General features: G+C 39.9%; 1 protein-coding gene across 3 annotated transcripts in view; it reads left to right on the forward strand.

The window, feature by feature from the left end:
• The window catches only part of LOC125745635 (poly(A) RNA polymerase GLD2-like), a 29,030-nt gene extending 9,436 nt beyond the window's left edge, over positions 1 to 19,594 (forward strand). For 2 of the 3 annotated variants that reach the window (XM_049018655.1, XM_049018656.1), the window contains 7 exons: positions 5,435 to 5,526; positions 5,679 to 5,758; positions 7,878 to 9,964; positions 10,459 to 11,866; positions 14,929 to 15,024; positions 15,119 to 15,343; positions 17,138 to 19,594. In XM_049018655.1, the coding sequence (XP_048874612.1) occupies positions 5,435 to 5,526; positions 5,679 to 5,758; positions 7,878 to 7,952 (247 nt within the window). In that variant the 3' untranslated portion in view covers positions 7,953 to 9,964; positions 10,459 to 11,866; positions 14,929 to 15,024; positions 15,119 to 15,343; positions 17,138 to 19,594. Of the gene's footprint in view, positions 1 to 5,434; positions 5,527 to 5,678; positions 5,759 to 7,877; positions 9,965 to 10,458; positions 11,867 to 14,928; positions 15,025 to 15,118; positions 15,344 to 17,137 lie in introns of those variants that run through there. The other variant, XM_049018654.1, reaches the window with a different exon arrangement.
• Positions 19,595 to 22,784: the final 3,190 nt, after the last annotated feature.

Genomic DNA, 22,784 nt, shown 5'->3' on the forward strand with positions numbered 1-22,784 from the left:
TTAAAATGGTGTTGAATAATGACTTATGAACATTTCAATTTATAAACAGCCGTTTGGAACGTATCTCATTCGTAAGTAGAGGAGCATCTGTATCTTGATTTTTAATCGATGTTTGAAACCGGTATGTCGACCAATATATTGTGCATCTCTAAAGTAGGTCTGGGTGACATATTAAGTATTGTATTTTGACTATGAACATTCATATCCTCAATTTGAATTTTGTGAGTTTTGATGGTTATAATGCACTTTTTATTTAAATTGTTCTCTTATATTTAGATAGGAGGTATTTTGATTTGGTCGAAAAATGTCCAGAAGTGGTTTTACCGACCTATTTACAACCCTATAATTTGGCCCTTAAATGAAATGGGAGGTTTTCTCTTATTTCGTGTGTACATTAATATGTTCATGAGCTTTGCTCTGATTAGCTGGATTACAGTGTGGCACTGTGATGACTGATACAGAATCAATTTGCCGCATATAACTGTAATAGTCCCTCTACAGCCTAGGCACAATGCAATCATAACTTTTTCGGGCATTGTAACAAGTACATTGAAATAATTTTTCATCTCGCGCAATAAATGATTTTCCGATGCTAGCTTTATGTGAGTTTCATAAAGCACTCAAAAATGCAAGCTCAGTAGCTTGTAAATGTGTTGCTTGTAATGAATTTGCTTTAATTCTTTTTTTATATATATATTGCATTGTCGATTAGATATTTGTTTCATTAACCTAAGTAGGTTACTGGAAGTACAGAATCCTCTTGTCAATGTCAGTATCAGTGTCAGACTTTGTAGTGTTGTTTACTGCTCCCCTGCTAAGCTGGGGTACGTTTTTTCCAAAAGCATAGTTGCTAGCAATGTAATTAGCAACTTTTGTAGTTCGAACCATGCAACTGAACTGTTTCATATGTGTAAGTTGCTAATGGGAGCCTTTGGGAAATGTACCCCTGACTTACCTGTTAAAGATGAACATCAACTATGCTTGTTGATAGTTTGGTTCACTAGGAAGGGTATAAAAAGTGCCGACATCCCCATCACAACCTCAAACGGCACACTTATGTATACAACCTGCCATTTTCATGGCTGTCCTCTGCTTCATTTTTCTCAGTGCCTGTAGAACTATTGAAGTCTGAATGCGCATGTCCATTGAGCTTAAAAGTGGGCTGGCATATATTAAGGTTGGGGGCATGGTTAAGATTAAGTAACAGTGTAGGAATTTGAAATGGCTCATTTCACTTCCTTATTTTACATATTCAGGAATTATATTTGAAAGAGGGAACAGTGTTTGAGATTCACGGTATGTCATTTCCATGTACCTCCGTGTAACTCGTTTTTCAACTATGCCGAGATAAAGTCAAATTTTCATTCTATGGCACCTTTAAACAACTTCCATGAAGGTTTGAGTCTGACGTAATTTATCATTATACCGGTCACACGCTTCTTTACTATGACTAAAACAGTTTGGTCATCATAATCAGAAAAACTCTAAACTACCTGTCATATTTTACTTTTTTCTTCATATGAACTTTAGGATATCATGATCACATTTCCGCGAAATCGAAAAGGAGGCAAAAGCAGCCGTCATTGGATAGGTTCCTTGTTAAAGTCGCAAAAACGAAAAAGATTCCAGTGAGTTAACAGATAGCAGTGATTCTGTTATACTGAAAGTCATCCTACAAAATAACCCTTCTCTTCTCCTCTCTTTCGTCTCTCTCACACCATCCACGATTCTTTTAAAGGTAAAGTGCAGGTTAATTTGTTTTATGGATTTTTACTTTATATTTTGTATTAATCATTTTTATATGAATATTTTTGGGTTGTGGAATTAATCATCTGAGTTTCCTATTTTTCTATTGGGAAAATTCGCTTTGATATACAAGTGCTTTCCATTACAAGCACGTGTCCGGAACGAATTATGCTCGCAATCCGAGGTTTTACTGTACTTTTTACGCCACAAAGGATAGCTATTTTCCAAAAGCGTTCATGTAGCCCTTCCTTTATGACTACTAATCAGCCTTCCTCTATAATCCTACTATTCAGAAATTCATATGCAGGCAATGCTACTTTGCTCATCTGCCTGCAGCCTGTGAATATGAAAGCATGCAGCCCAGAAGTAGGAATGTCTTTGAGGATTTTGTCTCCAAAAGTTAATTATGATGTTATAGATTGATGCAGTTCAATTGCACCTTTAGTAATTCATTCATCATGATGCATCTTTACATCGTGTGTGTGTGTGTGTGTGTGTGTGCGTGCGCGTGCTTTAACTGTGTGTACGTGTACGTGTACTTTATTAGATTAAGGTAAATAGCTGATCATTTAGGTAAATGCTAATTTACTATCTTACTAATTTAGCAATGATTTTATATCGTACATTACTCCCACTGAAAACTCTGATTTGTATTCAAACTTCATGCATAATGGGGGTTACCAGGCATTTCTGGTATAACCCAAGTTCAGTACGTATGAAAATTTATTATGACCTTAGAAAATGTTATTTCCATGCATGAGAAAAATGTTATTGGGAGAATGTGCTTTGTGTTCTCATTTTCTGCTTGATGCGCATGTAGCTGTCAGTGTGAGCTTGAAAATAAATGGGATAATCTCCAGGAACCGCTGTAATTTTTTCAGCTGTCATAATCCAGATGTGCCTTTATCTCTTAATTTTAATGAATACTGTTCTATGCATCCTTTTAAATGAAATCATTTAAAATCTTTTATGAAAGTGTAGAAAACACTCATTTAATGGAACATTATGTAACGCATAAACATTAATCATAAATATGACTGACATATAGCAAGAGCAATTTTCATAACTTCCACCTTGTACAGAAAGTCGTTGTGTTAAGGATGAGTAAACTATTTCCTAATTGCATTCTGAAATTTTGCTCATATGTTTATCTGCGCTTATAGTGAAATACAGGCTGGCCTTTGGTGAAATAATGAGCCTCTTTGATCTGGTGCTTGATAAATTTAAAAGAGGAGCACACCAGAATTTGCCCTCAGTGCACCGTGCAGTTTCTGGCAGATTTCTTTCTGTGTAGCTTCTGCACCACTGGTGGATTCCTGCAGACCTACAGATGCACATGTCCTCAACAAGGCTGCTGTGTCCTGCATTTGTGCATGCAATGATCAGATTTCTGTTGCCCCGTGCGCACAAATACATACAAAGTCCAGGAGAAGGGGTTGTCTTGCAACACTAAAATTGGTTTTCATGCAGTTGCGGGCTTACCTGGCATGGTGTAGGTGCAGTGGATGGAACCCTCAACCCCATTCGTATTTGCAGTCCCTTGAATCCCACCTGCCCATGTCGAAAAGGATTATTGGCACTAGGCCTAAATGTGTAGGTGATATGCAATAGTCAATGACATTTTAAAGGCATTGTCACCAAGTGGCCTGGGAATACACATGATGCTTATGTCTGGCCCAGACTTGGAGTTAGTCAGGTGGCAAAGTATAGTGTGTTTGCTGGTGGCTGGTTATTGGGAGACAGCAGGTTATCTGCATAGCGAATATCTGCTGATTCCAGTGTCGGATCCCCAAACCGTGGCTGAGAGGTATAACTGCACACCAAAGAACACAGACTGCTGAAGAGCGTGCTTTGAGCATATGGAAGATTCTGGTGCCAACGCAAGACCTTGAGAGCTCTTAGATTTCCCCCTGAATGCTGCTGTGCTGTTCTTCATATGGGTACTATGCTACACAACGTTGCAGTGATTATTTTATTAAAATATATTTTCGACCATCACCTCAATAAGTTGTTTTAAGGCTTCTTTTGATAATGGATATTTTCCATTTGCTATTGCTACATTTCGCTTTTTTTTTTTTTTTTTTTTAGGAAAGGAAGCAACATCATGTTTTGAACCCATTTATATATTTTCAGCAAATAGGTACAATTATTTTGGTTGTAATTGCTTTGGTGTCTATTGATTTTCTACTTAGTTTAACATTTCTTGTTTAACATATTTCACCATTGAAATACGTGGGACTGGTTTTCATGTTATTGACAGTCTGGGATTTTCTCACCCGGAGCCTGGGGAGGAGACAACAAAGTATTACTTAACCTTTGTTCATTAATTCTGGAATAACGAAGGTTTTTGGCAAACGCACGTAGACCTCACTCATTCTTTACCCATGTCGTTCTTTATATCGTTCATTATCCGCTAAGATCGATCGCTTTCGGGAAAGTCACCCCATATCAGTTTCCTTAATGTGCTTAATACTGCACTTTGGAACTAATCAATTGCATATTTGCATTTCTGTGGCATTTGTCATGATACATATGTTGCAACTGACTACCATATATACATGCTCATCTGCACCTGCATAATGACTCCTATGCATGCATGTCTTGCTGTGATTCTTCTCTGTATCATACATCTATCCAGATAGCCCTCGCTGCTCTGAGTCCCCGTGATCTCGTTTAGTGGCCGTCAACCAGGTGCAAAAAGGCAGTGTTTTTAATTGCTCTATAGTGGTGTGAATTATTGTCCAGTCTGTCATGTTTAATCCCTGTTTATCTCCAAGCTGAGCTCCAAAATAGCCAATAGCCTTAAGTGTAGCTTGCCATGTGCCTAAGGCTGAAGGGGAATGGCTTGTGGAGTTGAAGCCTCACTTGAGCTCCACAGCTCCTGTTTCACATTACTGAGGTAATGGATAGAAGCAGGTGACGCTCTAATGCTGGGCCCTTGGCACTTCCAGTAGCTTCTTGATGAATGGCTTATTTGTACGTGGGGGCTCTGCTTATAAATTAACCCTGAATGCAGTTATATCCATTTGGTTTTGTTTCTTTTATTCCATCCTTAGGGTTCACATTATTTTTCCCTATTGTTAGGAGGGACCTGTAAATGTAAAAATAAGTGGATTTGTCATTATGAATGATGATTTATGAAACCTGTGGTTATGTTTTCTTGCAACACTGAAGGAATTGCTTTAATTTAGATCAAACGGTAACACTTGACTTGAAGTTGTCATCTACTAATGCACTATAGATACCTTCATAATGCATTTTAATGGTGGGTATAAGAATTAATAAAACGTTACAGCATCTTCTATTGACAGTCATAAGCAATATAGAGTTCATTTAATACTTCATAAGCTCCAATGAAGCTCTCATCTATAATGTACTATAGATATCTTCGTAATGCATTATAATGGTAGAATTAAGGATACCTTATACTACATTATGCAGGCATCTATTGTGTGCTATAGATGACAGCTTCATGAAGCATTCATAATGCACCATAAATATGGCTATAATAGCATGTTCATAATGGCTTATTAATGCATTATAATGTGTTACAAAAGTATTCATAGATTCTTAGAGACATGGCATAGAAAGTATTACCGTTACTTATCTGTATCTGCTACCGAAAAAACTTGTTATATTTTGTTATAACAAGGTTATGTCATCATGGTAGCCCTGTTTGTGCCCGCAGGTGGGAGCAGCAAATGATTTCAGTCCGCGAGGCTGAAGCCCTCCCAAAGCCCAGCTGCAGAGAATGGAAGGACAAGTTCATTTGTGTTGAAGGTACTACTTCAGTCTCCACTGAAAAATAATAAGCGCAGCAGAACTTCCTTTTCAAGTAACCTTGCTTAAGGAGATGTAGATTTTTTTTATCTATGCATATGTACAGACATGATGACACAGGCTGGGTTCTTAAGAAATCTCATTTGTTTTAGAGCCCTTTGACAGATCCAACACAGCACGAGCGGTTCACGAGAGGGTTCAGTTTGACGCCATTAAAGCAGTGTTCCTTAAGGTATTCTCCCTTCTCATTCCGGACAACACAGGCTTCTCTACTTCATCATCACCTGTTTGTCTTGATATTAACCAAAAATACTGAAGGCTGTTGTGTTTTTTTTTTGCATGCATAAAAAGAAACATACGAAATATGCAAAAGAGGCCCAAGAAAATTTTATGAGTTTGTGTGTAAATTCGTGTTTTGATTTCATTGGTGTGTTAGGTTAGTCACTTCAAACCCTCTCCTCAATTGACCCCACTATTTGCAGTAATCATCCAGTGTGTCACAACCAGCATATTTTACTTGAATAATCAATGTCTCATGAAGTCAATTCACTAATTCATTCATTGGTTAATTCAATGGTGGTGAAGTGTGACAAATACATGGAATGATTAGGAAGCCCCAGAGGTCTTATAGCCATACAGCAAAATTATGTCTCTGTCTGTCTCTCTTTCTGTCTCTCTTTCCATCTCTAGCTCCCCATATCTGTATCTCTCTCCATCTCTATCTCCCCATTTCTGTCTCTCTCTTTCACATCCACTGTCAATATTATATCTGTCTCTGTCTCTCAATTTGTCTCTATCTTTATCTGTATCTGTCGATCTTTCTGTCTACATATCTCTATCTCTCTGCTTCTATCTCCCTCTCTCTCTCTCTCACACTCACACACACACTGTCAATATTATATCTCTGTCTTGATATCTGTCTCTCTCTGTCTCTTTCTATCTCTAGTTATCTCTATATCTATCTCTCTCTCACACACACACACACACACACACACACACTGTCAATATTATACTCTGCTCAGCCACAGCATTTACACCACTGACAGGTGAAGTGAATAACATTGATCTTGTTGCAGTGGCATCTGACAAAGGTGCCATTATATATGATGGTGCTTTTCCACTGGCACACAGGAAGCCAGCCATATGCGACTTGTATCATGAAGACAAATTAGTTATGGCACGGTTCCAGTTCGTTTTGGTTTTCCACTGCAGAAGGGCCGGCTTGGTAAAGGCGTGTCGGGTTTGGAGAACAACAGTGACCGAAATGTGCAATATGACTATAATGAATAATATATAAAGAATATGTATGTTTTCCTTCAGATAATCCATATGTACTGACGCAAATCACTGGCATCTTTGTGCATTTCGACCAATCACATGGCGGTGATACTACTAGCTTGGTTTAGACACGCTTTCGGCCCTGCTACTAAGTATGGTCATGTCAGTGCAGGTATGGCTTGGGTACGGCTCAGATAATTTACAATAGAAACCCATTAGTTCATGATATAGCTTGGTTCTTAGTGGGAGTGAAAAGGCTCCATTAAGCAAATGAGAACTCAGTTCTTGAAGATGATGTGTTGGGAGCAGGAAAAATGGGCAAGTGTTTAAGTCGCTGAGGTCCTTACAAGGGCTAAATTGTGATGGCTAGACAACTGGGTCAGAGCATCTGCAAAACGGCAGGTTTTGTGCCATGTTTCCAGTATGCAGTGGTGAGTACCTACTAAAAGGGGTCGAGAGAACGCCAAACAGTAAATCAGACAGGGTCAGGGGCGGCCAGTGTTTGGGCATGGGCAGCTTCTGGTCTGATCCTGCAGGAGAACTACCCTAGCACAAATTGCTGAAAAAGTTAATGCTGGCTATTATAGTAAGGTTTCACAACACAGTGTGCTGGACAAATAAGTCAGATTTAAGTAGGGCTTAGTTTGCAGCTTACAGGACTTAAAGGATCTTCTACTAACATCTTGGTGCCAAATACCACAGGACACGTTTAGTGGTCTTGTGGAGTCCATGCCTCAACCAGTCAGAGCTCACAAAACTGCACAATATAAGGGATGTGGTTTTAATGATGTGGCTGATCGGTGTCATGTACAAAATATATGACCAAATACACCCGTACTGCCTAGATAAATAGCTTTAAGCCGAATTTTCTTTGGCAACCTACTGGCAGGTAAATCTTAATGCCAGTAATTTTTTTTGTGCAAGACCAGGAGTTTCTGCTGTTTACCTGTATGGTTCTGTGAGTGGGTGAAATTTCTGACAGGAATCGTTGCTATACAAAAGTGTCTTTTTAAAAAGCTCAAACATTGCGACAAGATGGAAAATGGAATAAAATAAATTCTCTGTTTCTCTAGTCATGGCAGTTGCTGCAACAGAAGAAGGATTTGAATTCCATCTTGCCAGTGAAGGTGACGATACAAACATGTTGACAGCCCTGCCGTTTTTCTCTGGATGCTGAAGGACCTGCTTGCCAGCAGGACATGGAAAAGAATCATCTCTTCAGGGTTTTTCCAGATGTTGTTTTAGGTCCCTGTTACTGGTTGGTGACGGTACATGTTTTAGCTGAACCTTTTAGCTTGTCTGTTGAAGGCCGTGTCATTGCACTTTTTTTTCTTCAAATTTTTTATTTTTTTTGGAGTTCAGACACTTTATCCAGGTGTTAAAGAATACACACACACACAAACACACACACACACACACACACACACACACACACACACACACACACACACACAAATAAATAAGAAACCCATCTTCAGCTAAATTGCAGAATTATTTGACAACCTGTGCTTAAAATATCGGACCATGGAGTGAGTGTTATGCTAGATTTTAGTTTATATATATATATATATATATATATATATATATATAAATATATATATATATATATATATATATATAAATAATTTGCTTTGGTGTATATAATACTGTCCTGCTTCAGGCCATGTTTTCCTTATATCTCTGCTTTGTTTATATGGGAAAACCTTCAACAGTCTTCACTTTTTTTGGTGTCCACTTTTTGAAGAAACATTGTTTTATGAAATAGGAAAAATGATCCATGAAAATAGATCCTAGGATGCTTCCATAAAAGTGGATATAAAGTAAATGGGGTAAAAAACAGTGTTCTTATTCTATAAACACATTTCTATCTTTTTTTTTTTTTTTTTACATAAAACTACAAAACCGCTTCTTGTGTATTTTTTCCGGCTGAAGGCGACTTTGGAAATCGCTGTGTAATAAGTCTGCAGCTGCGCCAGTGTTCTCTGATACAGCGTATTTACTGAAGCATTTCTCAGCGTTAGGATCCAGTTCATGGTGCTAGTGTACTCCATTCAAGGACAGTCAATGGGCCCAAACTGTCCTCTTTGTGGCGAACTGAAAAGCCATTGGGATGGAATGGCGAAGGGAATAATGTGTCTTTGTTAGAATCACTGTTATATTCTTGAGGGACTTCAGGTAAAATGAGTAATGTGGGTGAGTATGTTGTGTGTCTGGTTGACCTTGACTGCCTGTGTTTCGTACATTGGCAGGTCTCCCTTTTACTGTATGCAAAGGCTATAATTATATGCTTGCCCTTTTTATGTATGTATGTCCTACAAGCTTCTATTAGATGTTAACTTGTAAAAAAAAATTAAACTTATGAAAACTGAAGTGCCATTTTTTTTTCAATTACTGTAATTAAAATGGACGATATCAAAAAGTATTTGTTATTGTACTTTTTTGGAGGCAGATTATTAATAGAATTAAGGACGTGCATCTGGTTAATGTACAATTTACAGGATTTTTCTTGAATGTGGTGTCATTTTATAAGTTTTTATTAACCTGTTCTATGTATTTTGAATGTATCTTTAAAGCCTTATTCTTGTAGAAAAAAGTAATTTAATTGAAGAACAGGAACCAAAGTCTCACAATTATTCTCTTGGATAATAAAGGACACTACTGGAATCAGGATTTTTCGAAGTAGACAAACCTTTTTTTGACGTGTTCAATGAAGTGTTTTGGGAAGCAAACCGTTTTTGCAGTTTAAAATTCAAACTCACTATACTGCTAGATCTTTACTCACCATCATTGCATAACCATTTAATACCATTTTACATTTGGCTCCAATTTTGCAACACGAGTTTTAGAAACAGAAGACAGTTGATTCATTACTTAGGCTGCATATTACGTGCGCAGATCGAGAGCAGGGACACGGGACGTGCTGCTTTCTATTTAGAGAGTACGCTGAGTCAGACAAAATTCCCTAACTTGGAATAACACAAAGTTCACTACGGATTGGAAAGCCTTCGTAAAATTATTCAAATAATTAAGTTGTAATGGATACCCGGTTAGAAGAAGGGGAACAAATTCAATCTGTGCCGCCACTGACTGTTTTAGGGGATGAATCGATCGGAATGGAAATAACTGATAAAGACGCCGAAGTTGAGGAGATTGCCAACAGGTACCATGCTTAGCGCAACCATTCGCGTCATGTAAATGACAAGAGATATAGCGAATTTCCGTGCTTCAGGGACGTATTCGCACATTGAAAGCGTGTAGGAAGGTTTGACCGAGCACCCTTGAGAGGATTCAGCTAAAATTAATTTTGAGTAATTCATACACGTTTTTGATATGGTGATCACCTGCATGTATAAAGTAACGCGAAGTAACATACGGCTGACTGTTCAGATAACCTATAAATAAATATGTGTCAAACAATCAAAAAACGTAATACTCCAAGAATGACACAAAACATTTTAAATTGTATTTCGTCAAAATTACTAGGTCTAATATAATTAAATATTGGCTAATATCATCTTAAAGTTTACAGCTTGAATATGTATATACTTTAAGACTCAATCAATGGTTTAAAATTTTTACTTGGTAGAAATATTTGTTTTTAATATTCAGAACTACTGCTTTTCCCCTGTTCTGTCCTCATTGTTCCTTTTTCAGTTTGAAAGATATTGTTCATGACCAAGATGTAAAGCCCAAACTGCAGTGTATCATGGTGGAACCCTCTTTCTCCATGGTGACAGTCCAAAGTGAAGACAGTGCAATTGTGTGGGAGGCCATCTCCACTGGTGACGGATGCACATCGCCGGTAGCCAGCACCACCTCAGAAGGCTATTGCATGGAGAGTTGTGGGGCACCAGGTCAAGTAATTTTTGTCATGGATGAGGACAAAAGGAGAAAAATGTCAAGCAGCAAAAGCAAGCCTAGTGAAAAATCAAGCAGACCTGTAACCGCACCTAGTGAAAATGTCGTACCAGAAAGACCAGCAATGATAGAGTTTTCTATGCCCAACATAAGGCCTGAAAATACAAATGAATATTACAGGTTAACAGACCCAAAGAAGGACAGAGATCAGGCATTGTTTAGTATTATTTCTGATGGCTCTGAGATTCTAAACATTTTGGTTCCATCAAAACTTTCCACAGTGGATGAAGAGGAAAGCCTTGTGATGGCTGATAACCTGTTTTATTTAGAGGACAGTCCCAAGATCAAAGCAAAGCAATTGATTGAAGAAACTCTGGAACCATATTTTGAGTTCTCGGGTGAATTTAACTTACAGAACGACGAGGACAACGCAAAATATGACGAAAAAAAACATTTACAAGATCCGACAGTGGATTATCTGCATTCTCCAAGTTCTCATGGTAAACAAATGATAAAGGCTACAACCAGTGGCGTTGATTATTTTGAGAAATTTACCCTGATGGATGAGTGCAGTCCAGGTGAATTCCTGTCTGGCACAGAGGAGTACATTTGTTCAAAACCAAGTGAACAAAAAGAAATACCTGAAAAGCAAGAATGTGCTCCAGAAGAGCAATTAGACCACTTTGCAGCTTCCAGTGACATTGCAATTGCAAATGAGTATATTGATGACATATTTTATGGAAGTACTTCACTAGATGAAAGCTATGTGATGAATATGCAAGAAGAAAATGAAGCAGAAGCACATGAGCAGCCAAAATCCCCACTTAAGGAAAGTGGTTCTGATTTGTTTGGTAGTGAGGAGACGACCCTCTTTCCAATTTTTCTATCACCTGGGCCACCAAAAATCATCGACCCCATTCTTCTCGAGGAGCCAACAGCAATGTCGTTCCTTTACTCTGATCTTTATGCGGAAGCAGTGGGAAATAGGAAGACGGAAGATTCAGAGTGTTCAGAGGAAGTGGAGAGCGTTTCCTCCGATTCCTTGCAGAGAAGGTTATCAGATGCAAGTGATATTTGTGGATATTTTGAGAAATTTATCTTAATAGACGAAACCCCTGTGGTCGAAGGTGAACCTGTCACAGACGTTTACAGAGGGGATGGATTTGACATTAGTGCTCTGATAAGTGTGCAAGCTACTGAAAAGGTAAGTTAACTTATAGGGTTATAAAATGTGGCCAAACAAATAAATAAATTATTTACATTCTAACTGCATATTCATAAATACATCTTTGCCAATTATTAATAGAAAAGACCCACGTCCATCCATCCATTTTCCAAACCGCTTATCCTACTGGGTCGTGGGGGGTCCGGAGCAATGGGCACAAGGCAGGGAACAACCCAGGATGGGGGGCCAGCCCATCGCAGGGCACAGTCACACACCATTCACTCTCAAATGCACACCTATGGGCAATTTAGCAACTCCAATTAGCCTCTGCCTGTTTTTGGAATGTGGGGGGAAACCGGAGTACCCGGAGGAAACCCCACGACGACATGGGGAGGACATGCAAAATACTGTAATCCAATAAACTGGCATCCAATCCAGTGTACACCCAGCCTAGTGCACTGTACTGCTTGGGATAGGCTCCAGCCCCCCCCACCCAACCCCAATCGGGAAAAACAGTTTGAAGATGCATGCATGTGTGTTATTCAATGACCAGCATGTAACCCAGGTTGTCTCCTGTGTTGTGCCCTTTCATATTTAAATTTGATTTTTATAGAGACATACAATATACCACCACTCATGGGGGAACCGGATGCCTTTTCCAGGGCTGAGTTGTGCTTTTTCAGCCTCTGGAGTGTGTAACTGCTATCATAGCTCATTGTATTTCATTAAACAACAACAACAACAATAATATGATGCAAAAACAGCATCAGAGAGTACATAGGAAATTTACAGAAACGGGGAAGCCATTTGGCCCATTAAGCCCATCTCAGTGTGTCATATTCCTGCCCGTCTCCTCCCTGTTATGGTCCTAACAAGCCACATCTATCCCTCTCGTCTTGTCTCTCGATCCTGACCCTCATGTGCAAATCACTCCCAGCTGCATCTCGTTAGTTCCCTCGTTAGTTTCGTGCATAGTTCAAATTACACAGTGGCTTTCAGGGGAGCCCTATTCCAGTGTGCATCACGACTTCTCAGTAGCATGCACACACATACATATAAGTGAGCAGTAGCGCGGTTAAAAACAGGAATGCTGCAAAAAACATTCTGCTCTTACACCTGCAGGCAGTTAATGCCATCAGAAATATTTTATATGAGGACCATATTAACATACTAATCACTCAAGAAGTTTAATAGCCTAGTCAGAGCAAACAAAAAAACAAAATCACAAAGCAGAGGGGCACAGGAAACACCTTTCTGCTCCTCATACACACCCCTTTAAGAACTACACATCACTTGAACAAAAAAAAAGCTGAGCTTCATTTAGCTAACTTGTTCTTAACCACAGTGAAATAAAACAGCTGTCTGCGGCTCGCAGCTCTCTCTCTCCCTCTGGCCTTCTCTGTTGCACTGTTTGTTTTCTTAATTAACAACTTCCATTCAAATACCACACCCACACACTGATGAGGACTTAGGGTGGCTATGTAAATCTAGAAATTTGAGTGCAGCACCGCCACGCATGGATGTCCACAGCAGGAATAGACACAGAATTGTGTTAATTATTGGAGACAGATGTTCGGAAAATGGAATGTAATGAGCGTATAAACACGCGACATTGACATATTTATACTATTTTTAGTTTCAGGAAATTTAATGCATGGAAAATAAAATATAACACAAAAGTGGACTTTTTTTTAAAGCTCCCCTTGAATGTCTCATGGGGGAATTTCGAGGGAGCTCATGTCCTTTTCAATTGAGCCGAGTTCCTCTTAGTTCCTCCGTAATTTGAATCATGGTCTCATATATATGTGCTTCCAAGTTCTGTGTTCCCCAGGCTGGTCATTGACTTCGAACCCTCTTGTTGTCTATCCCTTCCTTGCTCCCCTCTTTCCAGTTTTGGTCCCTCCCGATCCTATTTGTCTCCAGTCTCTGTTCTTTTGAGTTCAATAAAACCTCTTTTGTTTTGCTACTATACCTGCCCTTGAGTCCTTCACCCCATAATTCATCACACAGTGATCTCTTTGCCATGCAACAAATCCAACATGTACTGTATTTTGGTTTAAAAATTAGTATCACCAAAATTTGACTGTTATATATCATCATCATTGTCATCCTGCTGCTTTGCCTGAATACTGTTGCAATGGTGTCATGCTCAGTAGTTCTTTTTCTGTGGCCACAAATCTTATCTGTGTTATTCTAGGGGATCCCTAGATGTTTCTAAGCCAGCTGGGAGATATAATCCCTCCAGTATCTGCGTATCTGCCCCGGGGCCTCTGCCCAGTGCGACATGCTTGGAACAGTCACTTGGGAGCCATCCAGGTGGCATCCTTATAAGATAAAAAAAAAAAACCCTTCACCTAACTCCTCTCGATCCAAATGAGCAGTGGCTCTAGGTGGACATCCAGCAACCCTTTGAAGCAACCTGATTTTGGCTGCTTGTACTTGCGAACTTGTTTTTATCAGTTATTACCCACAATTTATGAAGTTAGGATAAGGACGTTGACTTAGTGGTAAAGTCTGTCTTAGTCTTGTCTTATGACTTTTGCTCCCACTTTATCACCATGGACATCCTCAGTGCCTGTAAAACTGCAGTGGCTGAATCAATCTGTCTGTCAGCCACAAGCTCCCTCTTACCGTCACTCATGAATAAGAGCTATCAGAGGTACCTGAACTTCAGGGGAAGACTCTCCTTTTTCACCTGAAAAGAGCAATCCATCCTTTTCCTCACCTATACACATGTGCTATTGAATTTAAAAATTAAATGTCATGACCTGCTCGTCGGCTCCTCACGTGTGCCACGCCCCCTGATTACCCACGTGTGCTTCCCTGATTGTCTCCAGCCCTGTCTGATTACGTTGCTTAGTCCTGTTGTATTTAAGTCCTGGTCTTACCTGTTTCCCTTGTCTGTCATTGATGTTCGTATGCGTCAGATGTTTCCTGATCCACAGTTCCCGATTAAACCCCGTTTTCCCTTACTTTGCCCACTTGCTTGTTCCTGCTCGCTCGCCTGCCTGTACGCTCACCCAGCGATCGCGAGTGTAGCGTGACATTAAACTTTTAAACCCTTATTTTCAGAAAGTAACTTGAGTGGTCTTCATTTCCAGGATAAATTGTGTGGATTGATATCAGTGTTAAAAGGAGGATCAGAAAGCACTGAGGTCTCCGTATCTGACCTGGAGTTGATACATGGTGCAGTAGAGGTAAGATATATAAAATATTATGTTTCCATGCAATACCATGCAGAACTTCAGCATATTCAGAAACCGGGCTTTTGTGTTGGGATTTCATTTACAGGAGTACTGTGCAGGCCTCAAACAGTCTGCAGACGAGCAGACCGAAGAGACAGGGAAGAAAATAAGGGATCTTTACAAACAGATGACTGAATGCATGGATGAAAATAAGGCTTTCAAGTTGGAAATTTTACAGAGTCAGATTGGCACGATCAAAGAAAGCATGGAATCAACGAGGGAAGCTCTGGTGATGGAGTTGATGAAGATGGAGGAGACCTCTAAAGCGTCTGTAAGTTTTACATTAAAATCTTGCATTTGTTTCAAAAATCCTTATCTGAAGGTGTGGTACCTTCTGATTGGAAGCACGCCTTCATAACGCCTATTTTCAAAAAAGGGGATAGAAGTAATTTGTCTAACTATAGGCCAATCAGTCTAACTTGTATAACTGGTAAAGTTATGGAGGCTTTAATCAAAGAGAAAATGATAGATTACCTGGACTCCAATAACATTTTGCGGGATAGCCAGCATGGATTTAGGAGAGGTAGATCCTGTTTAACAAATCTGTTGGAGTTTTTTGAGGAAGCTACTCAGGAAGTTGATGATAAGAAGGCCTATGATGTCATCTACTTAGATTTCCAAAAGGCTTTTGATGTTGTCCCCCACAAGAGGCTCCTACTTAAACTCAAAGCAACTGGTATTTTAGGTACCGTAGCGACCTGGATTGATAACTGGTTAACAGATAGGAAACAGCGAGTAGTTATAAGAGGCACAATGTCACAGTGGGCTTGCGTTCATAGTGGGGTACCGCAGGGTTCGATTTTAGGACCACTATTGTTCCTAATTTACATAAATGATATGGATACCAATATATACAGTAAACTGGTGAAATTTGCAGATGACACCAAGGTGGGTGGTGTAGCAGATACTGAATTAGTGGCTCAGCAGCTACAGCGGGATCTTGATTTAATTAGTGACTGGGCCGATACCTGGCAGATGAAATTTAACGTCGATAAATGTAAGGTACTCCATCTAGGGAGCAGAAATATAAAGTACAGGTATTTCATGGGTGTCACTGAAATAATGGTAGCTGATCATGAGAAAGACCTTGGTGTGTATGTTGATGCTTCCATGTCCCATTCTCGCCAGTGTGGGGAAGCAATAAAAAAGGCCAATAGGATGTTGGGGTATATCTCCAGGTGTGTGGAGTTTAAGTCAAGGGAGGTAATGCTAAGATTATACAATTTCTTGGTGAGACCTCACCTAGAATATTGTGTGCAGGTTTGGTCACCATATCTTAAAAAGGACATTGTGGCCTTAGAAAAGGTGCAGCGTAGGGCCACAAAAATGATTCCTGGTCTTAGAGGAATGTCATACGAGGAACGGTTACTTGAGCTAAATCTGTTCAGTCTCAAGCAAAGGAGATTGAGGGGGGACATGATCCAGGTATATAAGATTCTAACAGGTTTGGATGCTGTTCAACCAAATAGTTACTTCAGCATTAGTTTAAATACACGAACTCGTGGCCATAGGTGGAAATTAGCGGGAGAACATTTCAAGCTGGATTTAAGGAAGCACTTCTTTACGCAGCGTGTAGTCAGAGTATGGAATAACCTTCCTGATAATGTAGTGCAAGCTGAATCCTTGGGTTCCTTTAAATCAGAGCTAGATAAGATTTTAACAGCTCTGAGCTATTAGTTAAGTTCTCCCCAAGCGAGCTTGATGGGCCGAATGGCCTCCTCTCGTTTGTATAGTTCTTATGTTCTTATGTTCTTATTTGATGTATCATACAGTATAAAAACTGCACATTTTAGCCAGTCAAAAGTAATAGCGGAAGACTCAAATAAAAATGCAGGCCCATTCCAGTTCTAATTTCCTCCGTATATTTTCCTGTGAAACAACATTTCTTAATGTCAGTTTGTAAAATTACCCCATAAATTGTTGCTAAAAGTAATTCTGTATGCCCAGTGATCCAGTTCCTACTGATCCTATTGATTTTGTACATAGATGATTAGAGTTCTGTATTCTTTATTTGTTTTGAGGAGACTAAACATTTTTCCTTTCTGTGCCCCATTCTTTCACCAAGAAACTGGCAAAAGGTAATTGAAATGGGTGTTAAGAGGATCATTCTGCTTCTACACCGGTCATATCATGGGACACCTGCGGATACCAGAGAGGCTGAGTGGTTTGAGTAGAATGATGCGTGACACCGTGCCCCCCCCTGTTACCAGATCTCAAGCCAGGGTTGAGAGATTCTGGAGGAACAGCTGGGGAAATGTGTTCTTCTACCGTCAACAAAGCAACACAGAATGGAATTTCTCATGAAGCAAAACTGAGTCCCCCAGCGCTTGTCAGGCTGTTGCTCCGTAGAGGTAGAGGAGGTCAAACTTCCTCTTTTTTGCGATTAAATTATGAAACAAGTAACTTTGAAATTAATACAATGTTATTGTGATTTCAAAAGCTCATTAAGAATATAATTCACCAATGTGATATTGTCAGCCACCAGCTGCCACTGATGCTGAGGATCATTGAAGCTGGGGGCTTGTGTGCTGGCCCAGCAACGTGTTAAAATTTTATGTTTGTGTCTCAATTTGACAGTTTTCTCCACATTTTATATGGGCACCGCATGTAGCAAGTAAAGATAAACAAAACATTCAATGTCTGATGGGGGCCCTAAAAAATTCGAACATAATAGAATTTGTCTGGGTTGGGGGCCCAGTTTGATATGATATTTGTGCGTGATGATATAATTTACACTGTTGTGCAATTTGTACCCGCCTTCTCAATTGGAAAGTTTATTATGGACTAGGGCTGCACGATATCTATAAAATTCCAAATGTGGCTTTTTTGAATTTTTATGGGATAAATATTGGATTATTTATAAAGCAAAAAATAAACTGCATAGCCTAATAGATTCTGTCTAAGAAGTTGGTGATGTTGCCGTGACTTGTGCCAACACAAAGCAGGGCCGACAAATCACTTGCTTTTGCTCAATATCATCCATACCGTGGAAATCGAATGTCTTTTGGTGACCAGTTCTTGTTTGCTTATCTCCTCCATTTTTGTTTCATTTCTCGGAAACGCACAACATTGTCTCTGAGTGAGTCAAACAGCAAGGATGAAAATGATTATGATTGGCTTGGAGAGCACATGCAGAGCTCATGCAAAAGCAGTAGCGGTAAACTTTACAATTTTTACCATATACTAGATAATCTTGAAAAAGAACATCCATTTGAGTTTAGTTTCCTGTGACAAAATAAAAATGTTTTAACTGAAAAAATACCATATGCATGGTGGTGCAGTGGTTAGCACTGTTGCCTCACACCTCTGGGACCCGGGTTCGAGTCTCCGCCTGGGTCACATGTGTGTGGAGTTTGCATGTTCTCTCCATGTCGTCGTGGGGTTTCCGCCGGGTACTCCGGCTTCCCCCCACAGTCCAAAAACATGCTGAGGCTGATTGGACTTGCTAAATTGCCCATAGGTGTGCATGTGTGTGTGCATGGTGTGTGAGTGTGCCCTGCGATGGGCTGGCCCCCCATCCTGGGTTGTTCCCTGCCTCGTGCCCATTGCTTCCGGGATAGGCTCCGGACCCCCCGCGACCCAGAAGGATAAGCAGTTTAGAAAATGGATGGATGGAATACCATATAATGTCTGGATTGTATAAAATATTAGACACTGCCCAAACCTGATCTCAACCCAACTGACTATCGTGGTCCTTGCAATGTGACAGTAACATGCGATGTTGATATTGACATTACATATCGTGGAGGCCTAGTTTGGACATGCAGTGGGAAAGATGCAGTGGAAGCAGCAAATTATTTAATAAGAATAACTAGAACAATAATACACAAGAAAACTGTGCTACAGAACCTCTAGAATGACATTGGGTTGTCTTTAAGTGTTTGACTTTTAACAAAGTTGCGAATATATACTATGTACTAATAATACATGAACTGATATTTACTATTCTATAAGAACTTGCATACTGTGATTTAGCTGTGATTTAAATGTGATTTAAGCATATAATTTAATATTAATGCCATATTTTACCCATGGTATTATCTATTAGCATTCCAGTGAAGTACACAAAAAACATTATGCAACTTGAACTATAAAAAGGTCCACTAGCATCTGAACCATCTGAACACTGTACATCTGTAATACTTTATTATTTTGCAAATTCTTAAACCCCCCCCCAACCCCCATTTCCCTTGCATGTTTACAGGTTTGGTGTGGAAAATCTATAAAACGGAAAAAAACAGAGGAAATACACGTCAAAGGAACATTTCTAATCAGAGCAGTGTTTAAGAAAACAGAAGAATAAATAATGAAATAATGTAGCTTCAGCGTGGGGAGGTTGAGTGAATGTGTGAAATCCACTGATTAAAAAAAAAAAAAATTTACCTCCTGCAGCCTTATTTACAGTCTCTGATATGGAGGAATTTGTATGTATACAACAGGATATCCAGGCAATCGATAACAAGTCTTAACATATGTTAAACTTGCTTGAAATTACAATAAATTTGACTTTGCAACACTCGAATACTGCTGTATTGTATTATTATGTCTTTAATCTATGTTGACAGTAATCCCAGTTTCCCACCATATCAGGTACAGGTGTGTCTGACAGGTCCCTCATCCATAATGTCTTTACGTGTCATTTTCTTGAATTGTGTGAACATCTGTCATATTAGCATATGCAGACTAGACGTCTGATTAAAAAAATCTATTTTTCAATTAGACAGTCCCCTTATACGTCGTTCATATTAGGGTTAAAAGTGAGTATCATTGTTGATATCGGGTCACATATTCATGTCATGGAACATTATGGCATTCCAGGTGCCCCAACAAATCTTGTACATCCTTATAAAAAAATCTAACGGAAGGTTAAAGGTGAACGAGGAGTTTTATTGTAGATCGGCAACAGCACTGGGCGTAATCAAGGGGCGTGGCAGACATGAGGATCGGACGAGCTGGGCATGACAGTCCTAGTCCGAACCTTCACAGAAAATTATCCACTGACAGCTGTCATGCAATGGTTGGATTAGCTACTACAACATGCAGCACGTGTGCTATTTGTTTCATCATGTGGTTATTTATTCTTTTAACAATAGATTTACTGAGTTTTTATTTTCTGGTGAGAGTCCTGAGGTGTTTGTCACCCCTGCTGAGATTTCCGCAGGTCTTCAGCTCCATTCTCCTCCTGCTTTTGTTGTGCAAACACACCCATTTTGATGATTTTTTTTAAGCACCTAAATTGGGGTGATGAGACTTTTAGCACTGATATTGGGGTGTTGCTGTTTAATAGAAGACCAAACCATCACAACAGCTGATTCATACCTCTAAAATCTATCTTGTTGGAGGGATACAGGCTATAAATAATTTCAATATTTACAATGTTTTTTATCAAGTCCCATCAATAACTACATTTCATTCTTTTGAACTCTTGCATAGCTGCTAACTACATGCAAGGCTTTCAGATGGCATGAGGTATGAGCGTTTTGTCAAGTTAGTGAAGTCTAAGCATACTAGAGCGTGTGGTATGACAAATCCTCCATGTGAACTTTAAAGGATGCTTAGAATAAAGGACATAATCTGCAGGCAAAGAACATAGTTTGGTGCTTTATGTTGTGAAAGATGAAGAGAAGGAAGGTGATCAAATGTTATAGTGCCACAAATAGTCTCTGAAGATTTGCAAGATGAGCTACTGGCACAAAGTTATTTTGGGGAAACCTGAGAGTGATAGAAGCATGTAGCACTGAAATGTACATCTAGTTCCTCAAATGGGGAGGAGCTTAAGTTTCTGTTTTCTTATATTAAAATACAATTTTAACTTAAATTCCCATTTGATGTACAGAGTAAGTGTTTAGGTAGGAAGGCTGGCTAAGGCAAATGGTGTCATTACTGTCAAACTCTGCAGTGCCTTTTGACAGGAGTCCTTGACTGAAGAAGCTGACTCCCTTTAAACTGCTTAGTGGTTCGTTTCAGTTTAAGGTAATATATTGCAGGGTTTATGGAGCGCCTGCATTAATTCAGAGAATGATGGATGCAGCACTGCTTTCAGAAGGTGACTATGGTGTCATCTGTCACAATAGTTGTAATATGTTTCGTCCATTATGGGATCACATTCATTTTCAAGAAGACCTTCTTAGACATTGGATCAAAGCAGGCCTAATCAAGGAATGTCGTAGTCAGCATTCCACCCTCCTCTAAACATTTCTGCATTAATTCAACTGCTTTGTTCCTTCTAACCACAATAAGCAAACAATAAACATAAATGTATTAGTGCATGGACACCAGCTGCCGTGTCTCTGCATATGAAACCTGAAACAACATTATGGATACATGTGTAATCTCCTAGTCACATAACACCAGGAGAATGTGGATCACATTCCGCTCTTGTCGTGATTTCGTGTCTCTGACACTGCAAAGCTGTCAGGGTCAGCCCCTGTTGTCCCACTCTGTTCCTTCCCCGTTTGGCCAGCAGACTTTGCTGGTCATCCCGTCCCTTGCGTTTTTTGTTTTCGTGTTTTCCTCTGCTGCCTGTGGGCCACATAGTTTACCTTGTTGAGCATGCGGTTGTCTGTGAATCTCTCTGTCGTGTGTTTGAATCCCACCTCCTCTGTTTTTGTATTTTGTTCCCTAGTGTTTCATTGTTTGAGTTTTCTTGTTCCTGTGTGTTCTGATTTGTATTTGGTTTTGGTTAAATTCTTTGTGCCCGTGCTTGTGTTTCTACCTGTCTGTTACTCCGCAGTGTTAGTTTCTTTTTCCCTGTTTCCTTGGTTAGTTCTTAGTTTCCATCTCTAGTTTCCTAAGCTAATTAGTTCCACCTGTTGCCCGTTCTTGTGCCTGCCCTTCTGTTTTTTTTCCTATTGCTCGTTTTCCTGCACCTTCCCCTATTGGTTAATTGTCTATTTCACTCCTGCTTGTCATTACCCTGTTCAGTTTTGTATTTAAGTTCCTGCCTGAGTTTTAGTGTCTAGTGCAGGGGCAGGGAACCTGATCCATGGAGAGCCGGTGTGGGTTTTTGGGATGGCCTCTCAATCAGCAGTCCCACTTGACGGGTTACACCTTGATAGACTGCGTCCTTTGAAGGATGCAGCCCCTGAATTTGGACACAGCCAATAACTGACTGCACAGTTGCCTAATATATATCAGCATCCTTGACAGGTGCCATTGTAATGAGATTATCAATGTTATTCACTTCACCTGTCAGTGGTTTTAATGTTGATCAGTGTATGTGCAATGCAAGAAAATAATATTGCTCAATAGTATTTTTGATTATATCTGCTTTCAAAACATGCTTGGAATAAACGGCATATTGTTTAAAATGCTCAGTTTGATCTTATAATGTTTCTCTAGCAGGGGGTGGCATGGTGGTGCAGTGGTTAGCACTGTCGCCTCACACCTCTGGGACCCGGGTTCGAGTCTCCGCCTGGGTTCGTTCTCCCCATGTTGTCGTGGGGTTTCCTCCGGGTACTCCGGTTTCCCCCCACAGTCCAAAAACATGCTGAGGCTAATTGGAGTTACTAAATTGCCCATGTGTGAGTGACTGGTGTGTGAGTGTGCCCTGTGATGGGCTGGCTCCCCATCCTGGGTTATTCCCTGCCTCGTGCCCATTGCTTCCGGGATAGGCTCCGGACCCCCCGCGACCCAGTAGGATAAGCGGTTTGGAAAATGGATGGATGGATGGATGGATGGATGGATGTTTCTCTAGCTCTGCAACAGTGGTT

The sequence above is a fragment of the Brienomyrus brachyistius genome, chromosome 7, assembly GCF_023856365.1.
Source record: "Brienomyrus brachyistius isolate T26 chromosome 7, BBRACH_0.4, whole genome shotgun sequence".
Taxonomy (NCBI): Eukaryota; Metazoa; Chordata; class Actinopteri; order Osteoglossiformes; family Mormyridae; genus Brienomyrus; species Brienomyrus brachyistius.